The 19,829-nt window shown below is 49.0% G+C and overlaps 1 protein-coding gene across 1 annotated transcript in view; it reads right to left on the bottom strand.

Annotated features, from left to right (window-relative positions):
• CERK (ceramide kinase) overlaps positions 1 to 19,829 on the bottom strand; it is a 50,028-nt gene that overhangs the window by 11,369 nt on the left and 18,830 nt on the right. The window contains exons 3-10 of the mRNA XM_036760202.1: positions 19,613 to 19,735; positions 14,527 to 14,652; positions 11,460 to 11,523; positions 10,927 to 11,072; positions 6,004 to 6,078; positions 4,829 to 4,981; positions 1,703 to 1,808; positions 40 to 116 (exon numbers count right to left, since the gene is read on the bottom strand). Of these exons, the coding sequence (XP_036616097.1) occupies positions 40 to 116; positions 1,703 to 1,808; positions 4,829 to 4,981; positions 6,004 to 6,078; positions 10,927 to 11,072; positions 11,460 to 11,523; positions 14,527 to 14,652; positions 19,613 to 19,735 (870 nt within the window). The remainder of the gene's footprint in view (positions 1 to 39; positions 117 to 1,702; positions 1,809 to 4,828; positions 4,982 to 6,003; positions 6,079 to 10,926; positions 11,073 to 11,459; positions 11,524 to 14,526; positions 14,653 to 19,612; positions 19,736 to 19,829) is intronic.

Here is a 19,829-nt window from a genome sequence, read left to right as displayed (position 1 = left end):
CCATCAGCCAGCACAGGCTGAAGTCTGCCCAGAATTTACCTGTGTTTTCCAAGCCATACAGGGATTTTTTCTGCTCATCTTCCAGCTGCTGCTTACTCTGCCTGCAGATGAAGCACCTGAAAGACAGGAACAGAGTGTCCTTAACATTAAACACCGCGGCAGTGTGAGCACAGTCCATCTTGCACAGACCCAAACTCCACTTTAAAGGGTTTCACCAAAACAACTCAAGTGTAGTACACACACCTGCACAGCTGCACAACAGCTGGAATTCTCAAAAGGGCACTTTTTTCCTGCAGAGACTTAAGATACCAGGGCAAAGGTCAGAGGTGTGACCCCCTCCTGGGGCCACTCAGGGCTCATCTACATAACCAAAGAAGGGTCCTCGGAGAGCCCCTGATGGGGAGCCTTGTGGAGTCTATCCATCCACTATGCACAACTGACCCTCTCTGAGGCACGCTGGCCACCGGCCCCAACAGAACCAACCCATCTCAGCCCTGACAAGTGTCTCCTGACCCTCGGCTGGCCCCTGACAGTGCCCAGGTAGGGGGGCCTGCACCCTCAGGGGGCAGCATGCCCCGCTCCGGGATGGCTCCCATCACAGTCACTGGAGCACTAAGGAAGCCCTTTCACGTTTACAAAGCACTTTGCGTGCATTATCTCATATGACCTTCACTAATCCTGTGAGATGGGCCCTACTGTCATTCCCATCTTATAGATAAGGAAACTGAGGCTGACAGGTTAAAGGTCATACAAGCTAATTAAAGTGTCTGAAAGGGGATTTGAACTAGGTCTTTATGACCCCCAGTCTAGTGCTCCAGCCACCCCCTCCCCCCTCCCATGGCCTCCAGGAGGTTTTCCTGCATCTGCCCATCTACACTTCCTCTTCCCCTCATCCCGCCCCTGGCTCTGTCCCCAGGGGCCAAGCAGAACCCTTCAAACCCTCCAAGGCTGCTCCATTCTCCTCTCCGGGATGACTGTAGGACCTGAAGCCACGTGGGCAAGGCCACATAGGCCATTAATGACCAGGGCTGGGACTCCAAGTTTGGTCTTCTGTCCACAGCAGTGGTGAGGACCAGCAGGTACAAGAGCATGGCGAACTTAGTTCATCTGCTCTGACAGAGAGAACAGCCTGGATAGGCATCCTTCGTGTGTGTGTATGTGCACATGTACGAGCACATGCACGCACACACACAAGCACAGGAGGACACAGGAGAGAAGCACCAGCTCCCAGGGGCTGGGGGAGGCCTCAGGCATCACCTTGGCATCTATGGGCCTCCGCCCTAGTTCTGCCCCTTGTCATCATCATTCACCCTCCACAGAGCTGTTAAAGTGACCGTGTCACTGCCCTGAGAAACTCTAACCCCCAAATTTAAAAAATACTGTCAAATGCCCAGAACACTGATTTCTTCCAGAAATGTCAATCCAGCCCCATCCCTGAAGCGAACAACACTTAGGGACAACTGACCATCTGGTGAAAAGCTTTAGGGCGCTAGACCCACAGGAAAACGTCAGGTTTTGTTCTGTTCCGAGAAAACACTGGCTCTTGGAAGGGTTTTGGGGAGGCAGCCGAGCACCACAACCGGCCTTCAGGAGTCCACGGTCACTTGTCCCAACCCAAAGGCCCGGGATTTCCAGGGCCGTTTTCCTGACCGCAGCAAATGCTGCCTCCTCCAATGGGAAGGAGCGCAAAAGCTTCTCTCACCCCATTCGGCACGGCTTCTTATCTCTCGGAGAGCCCACGGTGTGCTGTGCCGGGAGGAAGGCTACTGTTCCTTCGTAGCAATGATGAGAAAGAAAGGTCTTAAAACCTACAAGTAAAATGGAAGAGAATTCAGCGGAATTTGTCGAGCCTTAACACTGTGATGACTCCTGCTGGACTAGACAATCTCCAAGGTCTTCTTTGGCCAATGGCCCCTAGGGTTCTGAGGATGTCGCTTGGCCTAACCATCTCCCAAACGTAATGTTACCAGACTTTTCAACCCTATGGGGTCAAACATTCAAAAGGCCCCCATGCACCCAACTCCCACAGGAGCGCTTCTGTAGTAACGGAACCATATCTTGAGGAAGAGCTAAGCCAATCAAGGTGTAGCAACATGCTAGGAGATGAGGATGAGGATGAGGATGTGGGGCATTCAGAGAAATGTGGAGAGGTGCACGTGGGCTGTGACAGTAGAAGGAGAAGGATCAGGAGAAGAGACTGCCCGTGACTGAGCAGCCGAGACCCTCGTCGGCCACTAAAGCTGAGGGCTGGCTACCGGGTCGTCCCCGGGCAGATGGCTATGTGTCACTGTCTTCCTTTGTTACAAGGGAGGATTCAGAGCTGGGTTGGAGAAGTGGGAGAGGAGGATTGATGTGCAGAAGTGATCATCACGTAAAACCCCCCCAAAGAAAAGTTCTTCATTATACCATGCCTACAAATACCCACCCCCTTCATCACTGCTGTTGACTTCACCAAGCCCAGGGTTCGTTCTGAGGTCAGGGACCCCCCAAGGGGGATCACCTGAACACTGCACAAAGGGGAAACCAAATAGACCAAGCAGGCCTTGCTGGGGAATCATAGGATGTCACTGAGTTAGTCTAACAGGACGCTGCTCTTGGAAAGGCAGTGTTGATGTAAAGGGAGCCAGGCCCAGAACTGAAGAAGACTGGCTGAGGCTGGATTTCATCTGGACAGCATGGTGGCACTTTCCACAAACGCAGGGTACTCCCTGACACAAAGACAGAGATTCAAAGGGGAACAGATCACTGGCATTTGGAGAGTGAATTATTCTCATCAAGACAACAGCGGAGTCACATCACAGGCACCAAGGGGCCTAAGGAAGAAGCAACAGTGGTAATGAAGAAGATGAGACACAGATTGCTGGACCTGACCAAGCAGCCACACAAAGAAACCTGGGTTAGAAGGGCAGCCACATCCAAGCATTCCGAGACAGAGCCTCAAGATCTCTCCAGGAAGGGAGGAATTGTCAAGAGAGGTTTCAAATGCCTGTGTCCTATAGAGCACGGACGAAGGTGCATCCGCAGACCGGCTTCCTCTGCATGATTGAACTGTGAGCACGGCCAGGGATTCACGGTGAAAATGAGGAGGAAAAAGGCAGGTGCTCACCAGAGGGGATGGATGCAAACCAAAGCAAAGCAAACCTTTACAGAGTCACAGAGAACAACCAAGCCTGCAGAGGTCTTAGGAGGATGGATGAGGGACCAAGAAAAAAGGCCCAAAGAGATCACCAGTAACGCTGGAGAGAGCAGTTTAGAGGACTGATAAGGTCAGAAGCCAGACTGCAGCAGGTTTAGAGGAGAGTGGAGGAGAAGCAGTGGAGGCACCTAGTGTAGACAGCCTTCTCAAGGAGTTTAGCCATACAGGGCAGAGGAGATAGGGGATGGGAGGGGCAAGCGAGGGCTTTGAGGATGGGGAGACATGGGCACGTTTGGAGGCAGGAGGGAGAGAAGGAGGATGCCGAGAGGGGCAGTGTGCTGGAGAAGATGGGATCACTCGTGCATGTGGAGGGACTGGTCCTGGCAGGAAGGGAGAGGAGAGAGTTTTCAGTGGCTCGTCTCGGGTCTTTTTCAAGTTTTTTTCCTTCAGCTGAGGGGAGGGCAAGGAGAAGCCCTGGGAGTCTTGCGGAGGGAGGAGAAGGTGTGGAAGAAGTGAGGTGATGAGAGGGCCAGGGGGATGAGGGAGGTGTGAGCAACTACTGCCCTAGGAGCCATGACTGGGTAACTTCAGCTGGCACCGAGTCAAGCAGCTCAATGTCACAACTTTCTCCAGGGCTGACCAACCCCTTCTCACCCAAATAGAAGGAAGGGCATTGAATGAGCAAAGGGATGAAGGAAGGAGCCACCAGGGTGGAGCCCAAGGCCTCCCCTTCACGCTGCCCCCTCCTTGGGCCCTTGATCTCCCCCCTTGAACTTTCTCCAAAGAGGCCTCCCACAAGGGCTCCAGTCTTTAGGATCATGTGCATTTATTCAGCCTAAAGCCATCCTGTAATCTAATTTGATTTTTTAAGTCAGGTTCAGCCCCCTTCTAACGATTTCTTCTCAAAGAAGGTGGGCTCTCAGCCCATGGCATTGGTCAGCTTAAATTTCCCATGCACTAAGTGGCCCAAGAGAAGTATGCCAGAGTGGTGACGGGTCTACGGGAATCCTGCACTTGAGCGTGCAGATGAAAAATGTCCAACCTTAATCCTCCCTTTCTAAAATGCTCCGCCTTCTAGTTCCTTAACTGTTCAATGTTCAAGAACAGAAAAGGTACAGAGATCGATCCCTCGGATACAGTCTGGGGATCTCTCCATTTCATTTCCAATGAGTTCTTTCTTTATTAATTTGTGGAATTACAAGGAAATCTACCCGTGTTCACGCAGCGTTTGTTTGTAAAAACCTGACCCAAGAGTTGTTTGCTTGGTGCCCGATATTGAGGGTAGAGGCTGAGAAGGCTCAGACTGAGTCAGATAACAATTAAAGCCTACAACGTGGCACCTTGGAATGCTAAGTCAGGCCATTCTGCCCAGCACAGATCAGGACCATGGGGTCACCAAACAGCAACCCTGATAAACCAGTACGGATGAGAGCTGTGAAGGACACTCCAGTTCTACCACTCCCCCCAAGTCATCTCTGACCCTCACGGCCCAGGCCCATCAAACGAGAGGCTGCCAAGAACTAGAAAGGGCTGGCACACCCAGAACAAACAATTCCATGGGATTTTCTTCCCTTTTTAAAAAAAAGAGCCAGGTCCCAGCTGTCCCAGTGCTTGCACTGACTCGCTCCCAGGTCTCACTGCAGACTCCCCACCTCACTTGCCTCTCCCCACTTCTCCCGAACCCTGAGTTACCTGAAAGGTCATATCGGATGAGGCCCATCCACCGCTTTTTCTCGCTGTCCCTCAATATGTCTCCATAGAAACCATAGCCCAGCAAGGACACAGAGTACTTCAGAAACGCGTTGTTGTGATGCACTGAAGATACGTCCATAGACAGAGAGTCCCCTGTTGGGAAAGCCCAAACTTTTGTCAAGTCTTAACTGTATACAACTGCTCTTTCCCACGACTATTTCCGAAAGGCAGAACACCACCTCATTGAATGAAAAGGAAACCACCACAAGGCTGCTGAGGAGGGCAGCCACAGGAAAGGTGAGGCCCAAACATGCCACTCTTTGGCCTCATAGCCTGGGGGTGAGGGAAGGAGGGTTCCTAGCTGAGAAAGGTGGCATGGGAGTAATGGAAAATGCCAATGCCTCCAGCTCAGCATCCTATGACCACCACGGACACTGGTCAGACTGTGTGACCTCGGGCCGGTCATCTACCTGCCTGTGCCTCAGTTTCCTCATCGAGCCTCCCAGGTTATACCTACCTCTAAAGTGAACCAGATGTGAAAGGATACAGCTCTTGCACTTAAAGAGATTAGGATTAGGTAGGGGAGAGAATCCACATACACAAATAATGGTAGGACAAACAATAAATGACATGCAAGGTCACCCCTAAAGTGCTGAGATACAGAGGAGGACAGCCCCCTGCGGCTGGACTGTCTGTGGACATGAGGCGAGGTTTTGAGCAAAGACAGGAATGGGGGCAAGACTGAGGAAGAGGATGAGCAGCTTCACCCTGGGGACAGTGGGGGATAAGGCTTGAAAGTGGGGAGAGCTCAGTCAGGGTGGCACGAGGCCCAAAGGTTGGTGGAAAGAAGGGGGCCACAGCATCAGATGGAGAAATCATGTCTAGTCTGCCAGAAACTGGGGTGAGGAACCTACATTTTCACTAGGTGGGAATCAAAGCAGAGTTGGGCATTCTAGGTGTGAGGACCAGTAAGAGCAAAGGCCCTGAGGGGAGAAGGTAAGAGAGGCCTGGACTGTGTCCTGAGGTCAACAGGCCTGAGGTCAACTAAATGGCCAGGGATGGTTTCTAGTGAAGCCAGCTAATAACTAATTGATGCGCTGTTATTCTGCCACAGCACTGTCTGGCCTGAGTCCCCTAGCTTGTTATTAAGCATTTTTACACAATAAACGACTTACCAATAATAATATGTAATGCTGACGTTACTGGGTCATTGATACCAACCGTGGCATAGCACACACAATCTGTTGAACCTAAAAAAAAAAAAAGGGATTCTTGGTCAACTGAGGGATGGGGATGGAGGCTCAAAACCCTCAGCACTTTGAAGTTTCTCAAGCCCTGCTCTGATAAAGCTCCTAAGATGCCCAAAAAAATGCCTCGTGTCTGCCCCATTTTGCAGGAGAAAGCAGAAGACGCCCTGCCCGGCCCCCATCCTCAGCCACTTCATTCTTCCTGCTGCAGGCCTCTTTACCACACTGCCTCCCGAGTGACCGGGAGAAGCCAGCCACCTTCTTCTTTCTTCTAGGGCATCGAGGCATCCTGAAATTCTAGACCACTGCCATTTTCTATCTCAAAACGAAACCAAAGATGCTGCTCGTTGGGTGGCTGGCGCATTCTGAACATGCTAGACTGGACGGCGGGCCACCAGGACAATATGCTTTGCTTAAAGATACGAAGGTTTTCAGTGGGTGAGGGAGGTGACAGGGAGAAGAAATGTCTGATGATGGACAAAGAAAGCACAAGACACAGACAGACGGCCAAGGCCAAAAAGAAGCACAGATGAGGGCGACTTTGAAAGTTACATGCTGAGTTCGTTAAATATTTAAAAGAAAAGCAAGCTGCATATGAGAGAGACACTCACATCCAAGCATCTTCTCTGGTTACACCATGTGTTTGGAAATGCACGTTTTATTGGATGTTCAAGCTCAGCACAAAAATCAATAAAATGAAGGCTTGCCTCTTTCTCAGGAAGAATCAGGCCAGCTCCAGCCAGCGAAGTCAGGGACCCAGCGTACAGAGCGAGGCACAGGTTTGTTCTTGTCTTGTTTTGATTTTCAGACCTCAGCAACTCAGGGATTTGTTTTGTTTGATTACACGTCTGTGACAGCTTTTGTTTTTCTTGCTTTTTCCATGAGGGTTGGAGGGAGAACCAAAGTAAGTGTTCCCATCTTAACTTTACAAGGCCGGCAATCACAAGACTCTAACATTTCATTTACATTTTTCAAATAAGATATGGTGTAGAAATCAACGACACTTTCAAACAGATGAACTGTTCCTCAGAAGCTCAGTGGTTTTCAGAAAAACTAATGACCCAGGGTCTTCAAGCTTCTCCTCACAAGCTCCATTCTTATGGAATTTGGAGCCCCAACTGAAAGTTCTCCTCTGAGGTCTCCCATCTCTGACTTTCAGGGGAATAATTGTGAGCCCTGGAAGGAATGGAGTAGGAGTGAGGTTTGGAAAAGCTCCTGCCATGATGGTGGCCACAGAGAACTAAGGACAGCCTCAGACTGAGCAATTCATGAAGGTCATTTTGTTCATGGCACGATGGTGGAAGGAGAGTCTATACCAACACAAGCAGGGCCCAGAGAGAACAATAAATAATGATAATAAAACCGCTGCACAATTACAGAGACCAAGTACGGTCCCGAAGAAGAGAAAGGAGGCAGCCCCTGTCCCCTTTGCAGAGATGGGATGTCCACAAACATGGTATACTGCACGTATTTCAGACTCTTTTGATAAAGTAATCAGTTCTGCTCACTTTTTCTCTCTCATTTTCTTTTTTCTTTCAAAAACAATTTGTTATATGGGATGTCTCCCTGGGAGAAGAGGGGAAGAGATACTGGGAGAAACTGTTGATGTTTGAAAAGACAACAAAAGATTATCAGTCACTTGTTTGGCACTTGAGATGGAGACGAGACATAAAAATTTGGGCATCTTAAAGCCATGGAATGAAGCTACACCAACGAGAAAGAACACAGAAAGAAAAGCAGCTCCCGGTTACTAGGGTTTTTGCTGGCTCCTTTCCCAGACTTTGTCTCCTGTGAATTTCTGGGGGCCTTAGCTACTAACAGTAGCTTTCTTCTTCCTCCTTTGTGGCTACTCTCTATGGTATCAAACTTTGGGAATGCACACAGGGAGTCTTTTTTCTCCCTTGTCTTCTCCAGTTTAAAGACTTTTTGGCCAAATTCACAAGACCCCTGGCAAATGCATTCTTACAGTCTCATCAGGTACGCTTCATCCCTGGCCAGGAATCTGTCAGCCATGTATCAGAAACTGCAGATATTGTAAGGTCATCTTTGGGGGTGCCCCCAAATTCCTCACCTGGTGACTAGCCTTCTAGTACTTGTCAGGACCATCACTGGCCATGCTGGCAGTCCCTAAGAGAGCCTACAGTCTGCTAGGGCAGTATAGGTACCCTGTAAAAGCCCAAGGCCCCTGCCTACCCCAACAGCATGAGGCCTTCCAGGGAATCATCAAAGAGCAAACTGTGTCTAAAACACCTTTAATGTTGCATGCATCTTAACTCCTAGAAGACTGGAAACTGACCCAGAAGGTCCATTTAACCACAATAATCCCAAGATGCCTTTTTCTCAGTCCTGTTGGCTGAGTCTAACTCCCATTCCCTTTCTTTCTGCAATACACGGGCAATAATCACATGGCAGGTAAAATTATCCCATTTCATTCTATTTACAAAACCATACAGAAGATGACTTTCCGAATCTCTGCTGAAGAAGAAAAAGGATCAGGAATTGATGTGCAGGGGCTTAAGAAGCAAAAGGAATTATTAAAACACGAACAAGAGCTAGACAGACACTGCAGGGAACAAAGGAAGGAGGGGTCTTGGTGCAAAATGACCACGCCAATCGCCATGAGAAGAGGGCAGGGAAAAGGGCAGATGACAGTGAGGGAGAAGGAGCTGAAGGCAAACATATGGATTCTCTCGGGTATGAGATACGGAGGTCTGAATGGCTAGCCCAGGAAACAGGGGAAGAGGGATAGCTTTGTTCTCCAGAAAGCAAAGCTGATTCTTCATCTTAAGTCTCTGCACCTTCTGGGTTAAAGAACTGCACTTTCCCAAGGCCCTGGGCCCGGCAGCAAGATTGGGCTAACAAGGATGAGGTACAGCTGGGGCCTTCCCAGGAGGGCCTCGCCATCCCTGAAACAATTAATGAGGCAACAAGCTCTCCTGGTAAACATTCTGCCCACCTTTCTTTTCAAAAGTAACTCCTGCCTATCCTGGAAGCTGCACAGCTGGCTCGAATACCAGGCTCCAGCCAAGGCATCTGGGCCCCCTACGGGCACTGAATCTGGGCCCTCAAGAGTCACATTCTCTGCTGGCTCACAGAGGGGTCAGACCAATCCAATAACACGTGAAAGTTCTTTCTCCAGGCATCATTACCTGGAGAATGAAATCCCTGGTTGTTTCTTAACAGCATTCTCTTTTTCCCAGTCTGAGCAGGCCCGCTATTCTGTCCTCTCCAGACTGCATGGCTACCTCCCTCCCCAGGACTTTCTTCCCCTTAATCACCCTGATGCACACTCCACCCCTGGGACTACTTCTCATACTGGAAGCACCTCACTGCCCCTACCGCCTCTCCCTCTGATCAGTCGGTCCCTAGCTCTTCATTGTAGGCATGGCCCAACCAGTTCTTCCCAGTCTCAGGGCTCCCTTCCCCATTAGAAGGTAGGCTCCCTCAGGGCAGGGACTGCCTTTCAGCACTTAGCACAGTGCCCCACACACCATAAGTACTTGATACAGGACATGCAGCTGTCTCTAGTGATTACTTTCTATCATCCCTAGTGCTTGAGGATCCCATCCAGGACTGCCTCCCTTGCTACTATCTGGGGTCTCGTGTAGGCGTCCGGCATCCCTTCTCCTGGCTCTCCTCAAGCCATGACCAGTCCGGTCCTGTAGGGCCCTCGCCATCCCCCTAGGGTCTGAGTCCTGGAATTCTGCTCTCGGGACTCTGGTCTCCCAGCCTGCTTCCTCACTTCCCTCGCTCCTCCTGATCCCACCAGCGCTCTCATCACAAACCCATCGAAGACCTACCCCAACACAACCTCCTCCACGACCCTCTCCTGAGTCTCCCAGTTTACAAACGATCATTGCTCTGACACTCCTTGAATGTCATCACAAGTGTGAAGGAGAACCCTAAGATGTGAACAGCCTCAAGGTCCTGATGGTTTGGGGCTCCTGAGTGTAGGGGCCAACACCCCTGTGAAGTCCTCTCAGCATCACTGTGGACTAGGACTCACTGTGGGTAAAGAACCACAGCCATGGCGGTGGCCAGAGGGGCGTGTATGGACAGTGGGTGACGAACAACAGATGGGAACCCAAGGGGCGCATTAGTACCCTCGAGGTGCAAGAACCAGAGGAAGGATGCCGACTCACTTCTCTACATGGGAAATGGGATCAAACAAACAAAAGTCACCAAGCCCGAGAAGTGAGATCTCAGACACAGGAAAACATAACTGATTATTCAACATTTTAAATGATAATCTTAAGTAATCAGAAAAAGTCAAATTATCTTACAAATACTTTGATTAGGAGGACAAAGAGTATGCTACATTTCATAAAAGTCTTCCACCAAAAAATGGTGCAAATACAATCTGGGCCCTTTGGGGGAAGTTTCAGTTACATGAAAACCTAGGTAATAGCACAGGTGGCCCACCTCCGTGAGACTAAGCTGAATAAGGTGGTACTGTACAAAAACACCGGCAAGAACAAATTTAAAGACAAAGAAATCGGGGGCAAACAAAGGCAGTCAGTGTAACATAGGCAATGATAAATACGGTCTCCATCATTTCCCAGGTCCAGAGTTCCTTACGAATGACATTTTAATGTTAATTTTGTTGATATCAAATACTTTTTCAGAAAGGACATTTATCCAATAGCTTGGTGCTGATAAAAATCAGTTTAAATCATGAAAGAAAACCCAACAAAGTTACTTTTGGAGCCTCAATCTCAATACAGCCAGTGATGAGTATCATTACTAACTAGGCCTTGACCAAATTCCTGTCAGAAATAAGTGAAGAGCAACATTCCCCTCGTGTGAAATACAATGTTAAAATACACCCTTCGGCTCGCTTTGGTTGCTTACCTGCAGGGATTATCCCAATTCGCAGACTGCACTGGACTAACGAAGCTTTGGGATTATTTTGGTCTATACCACAATCCCTCTGTGTCCTTCCAATGAGACCATGCAACACCTCACTGAACATGCCATCTCCACCAACACAGACGATTCTGTAGGAAAGCAGAGAATACAGGAGAATCACTCAAACGAATCTGCCTCAAAGAGCCATGGGTCTAAAAACAGTCAATCACCCTCAAGAGGTCGGATGGGCTCATTCCTGGCCCTCCACAAGCTGGGTCCAACCGGCTTGTAAAGCTCACAATCTGGAGGCAGGGACCAGCTATGGAGTCTCGGATGAGAAACACAAAACCAGAAGCAGAAGGGCAGGAAGCAGGACTCTGGGAGGTTCCACACCATTTCCTAGGCAGGGACAGCCTCTAATATCTACCCATCCCATCACTGCCTCACAAAGTGAAACTGATGGGTAAAGTACAACGCATAACTCCATGTTTCTGGGATATACTTTTTTAAATCAAGAGACAAGAAACCTTACTTACCCATCATATTTCTCAATATTAATTTCAAACAAACTGTCCTTGGCATGGTTAGCATGTTCAGTAACTGTGGAAAATAAGCATGTAATTTATAGTTAAGTTCTCATGAGAAATAATCAGCCATAAAATACCATTTGATGGTATTTAAATAAAAACAAGGAAACAACACTTTAGAATCTGGCTACATATTATACTGCCAACAATAGTTAAGTGGCATCTCTGGCAACAGTAGCAGTAAAAAACACTTATTCTTCAATACTTGGCTTAGGAAAACTTATAAATAAACCAGAAAGCACCAAGACCATTGTCTTTGAAAAGACCAAAACTAAACCATGAGCAAAAGATGGCTGTTTTGGAACCCCTTCTACGGGGCAGGAGAGGGATCCCAGGGACCTACATCTGGCAAAAAGAGAACCTGCCAAGTCAGAGGGGACACCTGCAGAGATAGCTTGCACCCAGGACTCCCAACAGCCCTAGGAGTCAAGGAGGGCAGGGGCTCTCGCCAGCTCAGAGAGAATGTCTAGGAGGCCAGTGATCAAAGGTAAGACAGCTATGGGGTGACAGGTCCACCCCATATTCTTCTGTGATGTCAGATGGCCAGGAGTCATGGAATAGCACAGTTAGCAACAAAATAAAGCTGAGGGCATAGCAGGTGGGAGCAGACTACAAAATGTTACAATGAAGACGTGAAGGGGAGAAGCCACAGAAAAGTTGTTCTCAGGAATGTCCGGCTAGATAGGGTAGTGGGTAGCCACAGAGCAGAGGGAAAGCTTGCTCATGTGTATGGGGAGTCCGAAACCTCTGCTGGTCTTCGGCCACCTTGAAGAGCTGTACTGGGAGGCTCCTGGCACATTGCAGGACGCGAAGAAAAGAAACCCAGGACAAGAAAGGGTGGCTGGGCTGGAGTCCACACTGCTGGAGGGAGGACCCATGTCGGTGGGATTGCTGACACACTGAGGAAAAGGATTCACCTTGGCTTCAGGAAGAGCTGGTTGTTCCAAAGTTTGGGGCTTCCCAATGGCCGTAAAGGAAGTGAGGCCATGACTGTGTGGGATTCTTCCTAGCCCTTTTCTTTATGTACTTCCGAGGCCTTCCCTCTGTTTCCTCCTAAACACCAACCAGCTTCTTTCTATCGAGAATCTGGCTCTCTGGAGTGACCTGCAATCACTCTCTTCATCCCCACTTTTGACATGTTAGATCAAGGGAACACTGCCAGACACACAGGTTTCAGCACCACATCTGACAGGCTTCATGCTCTGCCTGTGGATGAGATGGAGAAGGGCGGACCAGAGGATCCTATGGTCAGACGGCTTTGGAACTCATAAAACTACTGGACGAAAGAGCTGACATTAATGAGCCAATGCCAACTTGGAATGAAAGGCTACGTCCTCGACCTTGAGCTGGTCCACATTCGTGTCAATGATATGTACGTGAAGGGATGGCTGGACACTCTTTCCACTGGCAGCCAACGTGGATGCTGGGGAATATTGGAATCCCTTTATAGTCTGGCCCCAGACTCCTTCTTCACCCTGTACCACGTCAGTCCCCTTCTCTTACTGCACCCCCCAGGAAAAGTGGTCTGCTTACTGTTCCCTGACCCTGCAGTGTGCCAGGGACACGTTCTCCTAGAAGCCGGGACAGAACCTGGAACGGCTTTTTCAGATGCCTCTGGCTGCCACTGGTGTCTTCCTCATGAAACTGGATTAGGCTGATCTAAACCCTAGCAGAAGGGAAGGCACAGGAAGTGAATGATGAAAAGCAAAAACAAATATTCTTTAAAAAAGAAGGGAAGACACCGTTCACTTTCTGGTTGTTTATCACCAGCATCCCTGACACTGTCTTACACTTACTAGGCACTACATAAATACTAACCAGATTAAATGGAGAGCTAAAACTTCAAACAACAGAGGTGAGATCTGAAAAGCTCTCTGAAGGCCAGAATAAAGGGCGGAACATAAAGCTTAATAGTGAGAATATGAAGTACTGAAGTCAAGCTCCCCAAAATAACTGCCCAGTAAAGGCGGGGAGGGTGTGGCCAGGCCGGGAGCACAGGAGTGGCCAAGGCTTTCAGCAAGCTGCCACCCAACAGGCTCAGCGGGGCAACATGGCAGCCACGTTCTCAGCACAGCAGCCAGAAGACACGGGGGAATGGTCGTGCTACATTCAGCTCTAGCGAGGCTAAACCCAGGACACCGTGTTCAATTCTAAAGACACCGATGACATGGAGCGTCTTCCCAACAGCAACACAAACAGGATGGCAAAAGGCCAGGAGTTTATGAACAGGTCAGCTGAAAGAACTCTGCCTCTTCGCTCTGGAAGGACTCAGGATATCTGAGGCCTCCACATGGGCTTCTGGTAATTAAAGGGCTGTCCTGTGGAACACGGATGGATTCAAGTCCTTTTGCTCGGCCTCAGAGGGCAGAGCACGAGTCGGTGGGTAACAAGACAGAGAGAGGGACTCAGGTTTGATGGAGAGATTTCCTAAGGTAGCAGGGCCTCTGCTGCTGCAGGAGACAGGCAGTGCCCATCCCCAGGAGCCTTTGAACAGAGGGTGAGTGAGCGGTCCGTCCTTCATTCACGGGGGGGTTGTTGGAGGGCCTCATGAACCAGCACAACCTGACCTCCGGTCACCTCTGAGACTCCTTCCAGCTCTTGATGCTATTCCTTGATCTCATGAAGCCCATCCTCAGGTCTTGCCGCATCCTTCAGCCTGGTTTTTTTATCCACAGAATTGAGAGCAATTAAACTTCTATCCTGTTTATGATAATCATCTTGTAAAACAGTTTTGTTGATCTTTGTCACCCCAGTGCTCAGCAGAGCGCCTGGGCACACAGTAGGTGCTTCATGAAGAAGAGCTCCCATTTCCACAGCACCCCAAGGTCTGCACGAACAGCCTCTGCTGAAGGGTCAGCCCCAGAGAGATGACACAGATAGCAGGGGACACATTCACCCAAGTTTTCTTGGAGGCCTCTACCACTCACCACGCCACACGACAAAGCCAACTATGAGCAAACATTTACATTTATAACATACTCTGTTAAATTCAGTAAAAGATAAAGATGAGCCTCACCGATGACGTCAGCAGTGATAGAAGCGAGACTGAACAGCGGTGCGACTTTCTGTTCGTATATCCGCTTGCCTTGTCTTTTTCCTCCAAAGGGATTAATATACACAAGTAAGTGCTTTGGTCTACATGCTACAGGAAGAAAAGAAAGAGATCTAAATCAGCACGGGTAAACAAGAACGCGAATCCAGATAAGAGAGGCATTCAAGAAACAGACACAGTAATGATTTCAGAAGCGTGACGACGTTGCTTTTTCTGAAACACTATCACCATCTTCATGGAAGATGGAGGGCCTGATGAAGAGGCAGGCAGAGCAGCCACTGTTCTAGAGTTTCCTGTAAGCCCTGAGTGGTGAAGTGACTGGCCTAGAGTCAAAAGCAAGTGTGTGTCTACTAGGCCTCTTCTCCCCTCCCCTCTAGGTACATCTGTGGGCTCCCTGTAGATGCTGAGCACAATACTGCCCCCCAGGACAGGCTCAATACATAAAAAAAAAAGAAACGGAACAAAGAAAGGGGAAGAAAAGAAGCAAAAGGGGAAAAGGTGAACTATGTTCACCATTTGTCAGGCATCCTTTCCACCAACTACTCTGGGGGAAACTGACTGAATAGAGTAGGCTCTTCTTAAATACTCGTTTAGTTCACTCAAGGGCTAAGCACAGGACGTGCAACGACAAAAAAAGGTGATGAAAAAGTTATGAGCAAAAGGACTTTGGAAACAAAGACGTGAGGAAGAAAGCATCCTGACGAGAGTGGGAATAATTTAAGATGAGAGCAAATGAAAAGGGGACAAAACACAATTTTAACTTAAACAATTTCAAATCATACAGAACTAATGGTATTTTTCAAAGGTGTATCAGGCTCTCTTGGGGAATGGCTAACTGCGTCGTGGTGTGGGAAGATAACGGAAAATCATCGTGCTGGAATAAATGATCACTATGGAGGCAGAGACGTCTGTGGCGATTCCAACGCACTGAGGCCAAAAACCTTGCCAATGACCTCAAGGACAGACATGGAGGGCGATGACTCACCCCAGTCTCCTCCCCAGAGGCACCTAATGCATTTCCCTAAAACCTAGTCTGCTCCACTCACCACCCAACACCACCTGGCTCTGACTAACCCTTCATGGGAGCTCCATCCAGCCTCAGAGGAGCCTCCTCTGGGCCTTGGCTTTCACTGTTCCCCCCCCCCCCACCTGACCTGCCATCACTTCTCACCTCTCCCTTCAGGATCCCTCACCCCCTTCAAGACTTGGCTCCCATGCCACCCTCTACATAGAGCCTGTTGGAATGCTCCAAACTGCCCCTTCTCCAAAGCCCCCCACCCTACTCACTGTACTGGGGAAGATGAGTCAAAGTGGTGGAGGAGCAAGAGGAAGGCGTGCACCTCATATTCCCTTACAACTACGCCAATAAAAGACCTAACAAGGGCAGCACACCAAATGGCATAAGGTGATCCAAGGAGGAACCACAATGGCTTTTCAGCTCCACAGACAAGTGACCAGGGCATGAACCACTGCCACTCTACCCTTGGAGCCTCCATTTTGGGATGGGCGTGATTGACCATGCTTTATTCCCCTCTTCGGTATCTGTCCATCACCCTAGACTTTGCCACAGTGACCGCTGCCTCCTTACCCTCCGTATCTAGTGCCCAGGCCCTAGGGTGTTCTCAGACTGGGACATCCCCCTGAGACATGCCAGCCCCCTTTTCCCTCCGGTGAGTTCCTTCTCAGGGCCTCTGTTTTAGGGTCTAGCTTGACCATGCTTCATTCCACCCTTGGTTGTGCTTCTAACCCTGAAGACTTTGGCCCTATGGCCTCACACCAAACCTTCCCCTCCACCCTTTCTAGCTCCCATTCATGTGGTCATGTGTCCCTTGGAACGTAAGCTCCTAGAGGGTATGGACTTTCTTTTCATTTGTATTTGTGTGCCCAGGCCTTAGCACAAGTGCCTTGTTGTGGGCTGGGTGGCTTAAGGAGGATCACAGACTCAGCCTCACTGGACCGAATTCAGTTTTTTCCCTTAAGTTGCCAGCCCTTTCTTGAAGCCTTTATTAACCCTATCACACCTCTGGTTATCACTGCTCTGTCCTTCCTCAAATTACTTTGTGGTTTATTTGCCTGTGTGCATAGTGGATCTCCCATAATCACATCTAATTTCCTCAAGGGAAAGGAATTTTCTTGTCTTTGCATTCCATCAGAGCGGCATGGAGCAGGTGCTTAGTAAATGTCCTAACAAGCACTCTCAAATCTGCTATCAAAGTTGCCCTCAGTCTCTCAATTGCCAAATCCAATGGTTTCTTCTCCATTCACTTTCTCCTTGGCCTCTCTGTAGATTCTGACACTGTTGATCACTCTCTCCTCGATACCCTCTTCCCTCTCCGCCTCCTGATTCTCCTCCTCCCTCTCTGACCACTCCTTCTCTGTCTCCTATGCTGGATTCCTCCTCCAGGTCACACCTGGTAACCAGAGGCATCCCTCAGGCTATCCTGGGCCCTCTTGCTCTTCTTCCTCCAGACTACTTCACTTGGGGATCTCATCAGCTCCCATGGATTTAATGACCATCTCTATGCAGATGAATCACTGATCTTCATCTCTAGGCCTGGTCAGTCTTCTGAACTCCAGTCCCCCATTACCAACTGCCTCTTGGACATCTCAGATGTCCTACAGACACTTTAAACTCGCTATGTCCAAAACAGAACTCATTCTCTTTCCCCCTAGATCCTCCCTGCTCCTACCTTCCCTATTAGTGTAGAGAGCAACACCACCCTCCCAGTCCCTCAGCCTGTCAGCCTGGACTCTTGGCTCTCTCCCACTCCCCGTAGCCAACATGGCGCCAAAGCTGTTCCTGACACTGCCGTCACTCTGCGCCTCACACCAGGACAACTGTAATAGCTTTTCTGGCTGGTTTCTGTGCCTCCAATCTCTATTTACTCCAGTCCATCCTTTGCTCAGCTGTCAGTGATCTTTCTACAGTTGAGATTTGACCATGTCACTCCTCTTGCCATCCCCAGTCCTGGCCCCACTCAATACACTCCAGTGGCTCCCTCCAGTGACTATCTTTCGGCTGTTGAAGGTCTTTTACAACAGGACCACGCTGCTTCTCCAGTCTTCCACCTTCCACCTTAGGATCCAGGGACACTGGCCTCCTGGTTGTTCTTCACACATGACACGCCATCTCCCAATCCCAAGCATTTTCCCATGCAAGGATTCTCTCCCTCCTCATCTCCACCTCCTGGCTCCCCTCAAATTCCACCTGCTGCTGGTCTCTTTCCTGGTCCCGGTTTGCACGTTGTTGCCCCCATAAGACTGTGAGCTTCTCGAGGACAGGGCCTGTGTTCTGCTTGGCACACAATAGAGAGCAGGGACTCTGTTCGGCCCTTCTATATGCCCCCAGGGCTTGGCAAAGCGTGGGGGATACACAGGGCATCTGATAAATGCATGTTAACCTGACCTGACTAAACAACCCAGCCTTCCTGCCGCTGCTAAACTGATCCTCCTTTCTGCGCAGATCTAGTCATCAACGGTGTTAAGTTCAGTGTCCTCGACCCGGCACTGTGAGCCCTCCACAGACTGGGGGGCCCTCCTTTACTAATCTGGTCTCTTATTACTTCACCTCCATATAATCTCACATTTAATCCAACCCTCTGTCAGCTCCCTGAACATACCCTAAAAATCTCCCAACTCCATGCATTTATTCATACTGCATCTTACACCTGGAATGCCTTCCCCTCCTACTTCACCTGACAGATTTCTATTTATTCTTTAAAACTCAACTCAAATGCTACCTCCTCTAGGAAGAGAAGAGCATCCCCCAAATTCTCACAGCAGTAACCTTCTCCTTGAGACCTGATGTAATGATTTGATATTAATTGTATATATTATAGCTTCCTTTATCATGTCTTACCCCTACTAGATGTATCATATCCCCTAAGGAAAAGAAACAAGTCTTATCTAAGTTCGTTAACTCCTCAAGCAACTTGTACATTTTAAATAAATATCTCTCACTATTTGTCAATATTTGCACTAGTCAGTGAAGCCTTCCACTCCCCACCGAGATAGATCTGCATCTTCAGGAAGTGCTAACGTTAAAGTGGCTTATGAAATGAGATGTAAACGTCTCCTTGGGCATCTTCACATCAGTGTGCACAGAATGATGTCCTTCACCTGCTCTAAAAGAGCAAAGGTAAATGTTAAATAACCACAGAATGGGGGGGAGGGGAGCTAGGGAAAGGGTCAGGTGCCTGTGAATAAATGAAGGGAGGGATGGGCAGGAAAAACAAAGCTATAAAGACCCAGAGGCTGAGATCCAGTAGGAGAATGGAAAAGAAGCCAACTTGAAGGGGCCTATCTGAATAAGGCTCCTTGCTCTACGGGCAAGTATGGAAAGAAGGCCAGCTGTCCTCATGGGGCAAGACCATGAAATGCACAGGCCCTGTTGGACCGTGATGCCTGAATGTCTGAATGAGCCCCCGTCCTCATTCATTTTCCTCATAAACTGCAAATCACCAGAAAAGAATTGGTGGGCCACCTGGCAGCCTGAGAAGGAGCCTGCAGTGTATCTCCTCCCCTAGAGTCTTTCCAGACCCCAAGCACATCCCGAAGACGGATGGATGCCCCATTAAGTCAGGGTCTACTGAACAAAGACTTCAACCAATTTGATGGGAATCAAGCCACCCTGGTAGGGACAGATTACTTTTTTTTTTTTTAAAAATAATTGATTTACGTTTAGTTTTCAACATTCACTTCTGTAAGTTTCCAATTTTCTCCCCCTCTTTCCCCCTCCCTCCCCAAGACAGCCTGCAATCTGCTATGGGCTCTACATATACATTCCTGTTAAACACATTTTCGCATTAGTCATGTTGTGCAGAAGAACTATAATGAATGGGAGAAACCATGAGAAAGAAAAACAAAACAAAACAAAAAAGAAGAGAGTCTGCTTTGCTCTGCATTCCAACTCCACAGTTCTTTCTCCGGATGTGGATGGCACTTTCCATCATGAGTGGAAGGAAGGAAGGAAGGGCAAAGAAAGACTCACTAAGGAAAATTGGCGAGGCAACTCCTCTCTTTTCCACAAATTTAGATGCCAGAAACTTACTCAGCTTCTCAAGCAACTCTCTGAGAGTTTGTATCCACTGGTTACAGAGCGGCTCATCCGTGCACCAGAAGGTCACGTGACTGCACCGCCAGCGGTGACGCCGTGCTCTCTTTACATAGTACACTACAAAAAGAAACACATTCATCAGTCCCAAGTGGGTGAGCCTCAGGGGCTTGGTCCATTCGTAGTGACTCGCCAAGCTGGCAAATGTCTTAAG

Source organism: Trichosurus vulpecula, chromosome 5 (assembly GCF_011100635.1).
Source record: "Trichosurus vulpecula isolate mTriVul1 chromosome 5, mTriVul1.pri, whole genome shotgun sequence".
Taxonomy (NCBI): domain Eukaryota; kingdom Metazoa; phylum Chordata; class Mammalia; order Diprotodontia; family Phalangeridae; genus Trichosurus; species Trichosurus vulpecula.
This window is presented reverse-complemented; position numbering and strand designations above follow the sequence as displayed.